The sequence below is a fragment of the Echinops telfairi genome, unplaced genomic scaffold, assembly GCF_000313985.2.
Source record: "Echinops telfairi isolate 266 unplaced genomic scaffold, ASM31398v2 ScPeMD7_5;HRSCAF=22, whole genome shotgun sequence".
NCBI classification, from domain to species: domain Eukaryota; kingdom Metazoa; phylum Chordata; class Mammalia; order Afrosoricida; family Tenrecidae; genus Echinops; species Echinops telfairi.
The window spans coordinates 30932138-30933939 of NW_022103901.1; the positions used below are offsets into that span (position 1 = coordinate 30932138).

A 1802-nucleotide genomic window follows, 5' to 3' on the forward strand; every position below is an offset into this window, starting at 1 on the left:
GCACGATCCTGCTGACCACTCACTTCATGGACGAGGCCGACCTGCTTGGGGACCGCATCGCCATCATGGCGCAGGGGGAGCTGCAGTGCTGCGGGTCCTCGCTGTTCCTCAAGCAGAAGTATGGTGAGCGGCAAGCGACTAGGTTGAGGAGACTGTAACCAGGAGGGGGAAGGAGAGTCTCAGAGGCTGGGGGACAGGAGGCCTGGATCTGAGCTCTCTCTTGGCCCCCCTGCTAGAGCCCTTGGAGCGCTGGGGGAGGGTCCCTGGGAATGGACAGGGAGGTGATGCAGGGGCAGGGGCTTTTCTCTAAACCATCTCCTCCTCCACTGCCCCTTCACATGGCCACCCAGACATGCACAGACCTCAGCCTCCTGGGCCCCCTCGGCTCCTTCTGCTCTGGAGCTGCAGCACTCTTCCAGGGCCTCAGCCCCTCCACCACCACCACCATCCCACCCTCCACTCTCCACCTCCTTCCTCGGCCAGCCAGACATCTAGTCCATCAGCATACACTGCCGCCTTTCCTCTGAGCATCTCCGGGGCCTATCCACTTGCTGGATCCTGGCCCAGGCCACAGTCTCCCCACCTCCAAGCCCATGTCCCTGACTGTGCCCTCACGTGCCCTCGCTCTATTTTCAGCCCCAGGGTCACTCCCCGTCTTGCTCACTGACAGTGGGACCCTATCACCCCACCCTGACCTAACACTCACCTGCCTGCGTCCTCGGAGCCAGAGCCTCACCAGGCTGTGGCCGAAAGCTCTCACCCCGGCCCCTCAGGGCACCACTCAGCCCCAGGGGCAGCCCCATGAGGTCATAAAAAATGCCACCCTCAAAATGACATCTGTGCTTGTTAAGCTCGTACCCAGGGCTTGTGCAGCCAATTTGACCAATGATTTCTCCACGCCTGCTCCCAGGGGTGCTGAGCGGGAGTCCAAGGCAGCTCAGTGCTCTCTCGGATCATCGCGGGTCGCTGGTCAGCCCGGGGATGAGGACGCGGGTTTTCTTTGCAGCAGGTTGCCATCCCCCTGAAGGCTGCAGGCTTCTCTCTTCTTCTCTTCACTTTCCTAAACTCATCCGCCTGCTTCCACTGGGTGGATTCTGAGTCCTGGCGGCCCCATGGGACAGAGCCGAGCAGCCACTCTGGGCTCCGGAGACTGCCGTCTTCTTTCTGAGGGCTGACTGCCGCATCGCTCTCCATTCTGCCCCAAGCCGGGGGGATCAGACCTTAGACTTGGTGGTCAGTAGCTGAGTGCTTTCACCTCAGCACCACCAGGGACCCTTCAGCCCTTCCCTACAGCCAAGCTTGGAGACAAGGCCAGGCACTCTGCCAGAGGAGCGTGCGGGCTGGGCAAAGCTGCTCACAGTCTTTGCGGGCTGTTGCAGGTGCCGGATATTACATGACTTTGGTGCAGAAGCCTCACTGTGACACGGAGGAGGTCACCCGTCTGGTCTACCAGCACATCCCCAACGCCATCCTGGAGGCCAGCATTGGAGAAGAACTAACCTTCTTACTCCCGAAGGACAGCATCCCGAGGTACAGACCCCCACATCACCCCCAAGTCCCGTCCTCAAACTAGGCCAGCGTTCAACCACTTAGAACCAGTGTCCTTCGTCACCAACAACATGGACCCATCCAACTGGAACCCTGGTCCCTCCCTACCGCAAGCCTCCAAGCTCGCTCACCTCTGTGCGTCCCCAGCCGCCGACCTCTGAGCACAGGCTTCTCGCACCACAGGCCTGTCCTTGGCCCCGCTCACCTTCTCCAGAAGCCACCTGTTGGAGTGTCCCTGTCCGTTTCTCTCTCCA

General features: G+C 60.9%; 1 protein-coding gene across 1 annotated transcript in view; it reads left to right on the forward strand.

The window, feature by feature from the left end:
• LOC101640057 (ATP-binding cassette sub-family A member 17-like) overlaps positions 1–1802 on the forward strand; it is a 69255-nt gene that overhangs the window by 37103 nt on the left and 30350 nt on the right. The window contains exons 13-14 of the mRNA XM_045286033.1: positions 3–123; positions 1380–1530. Of these exons, the coding sequence (XP_045141968.1) occupies positions 3–123; positions 1380–1530 (272 nt within the window). The remainder of the gene's footprint in view (positions 1–2; positions 124–1379; positions 1531–1802) is intronic.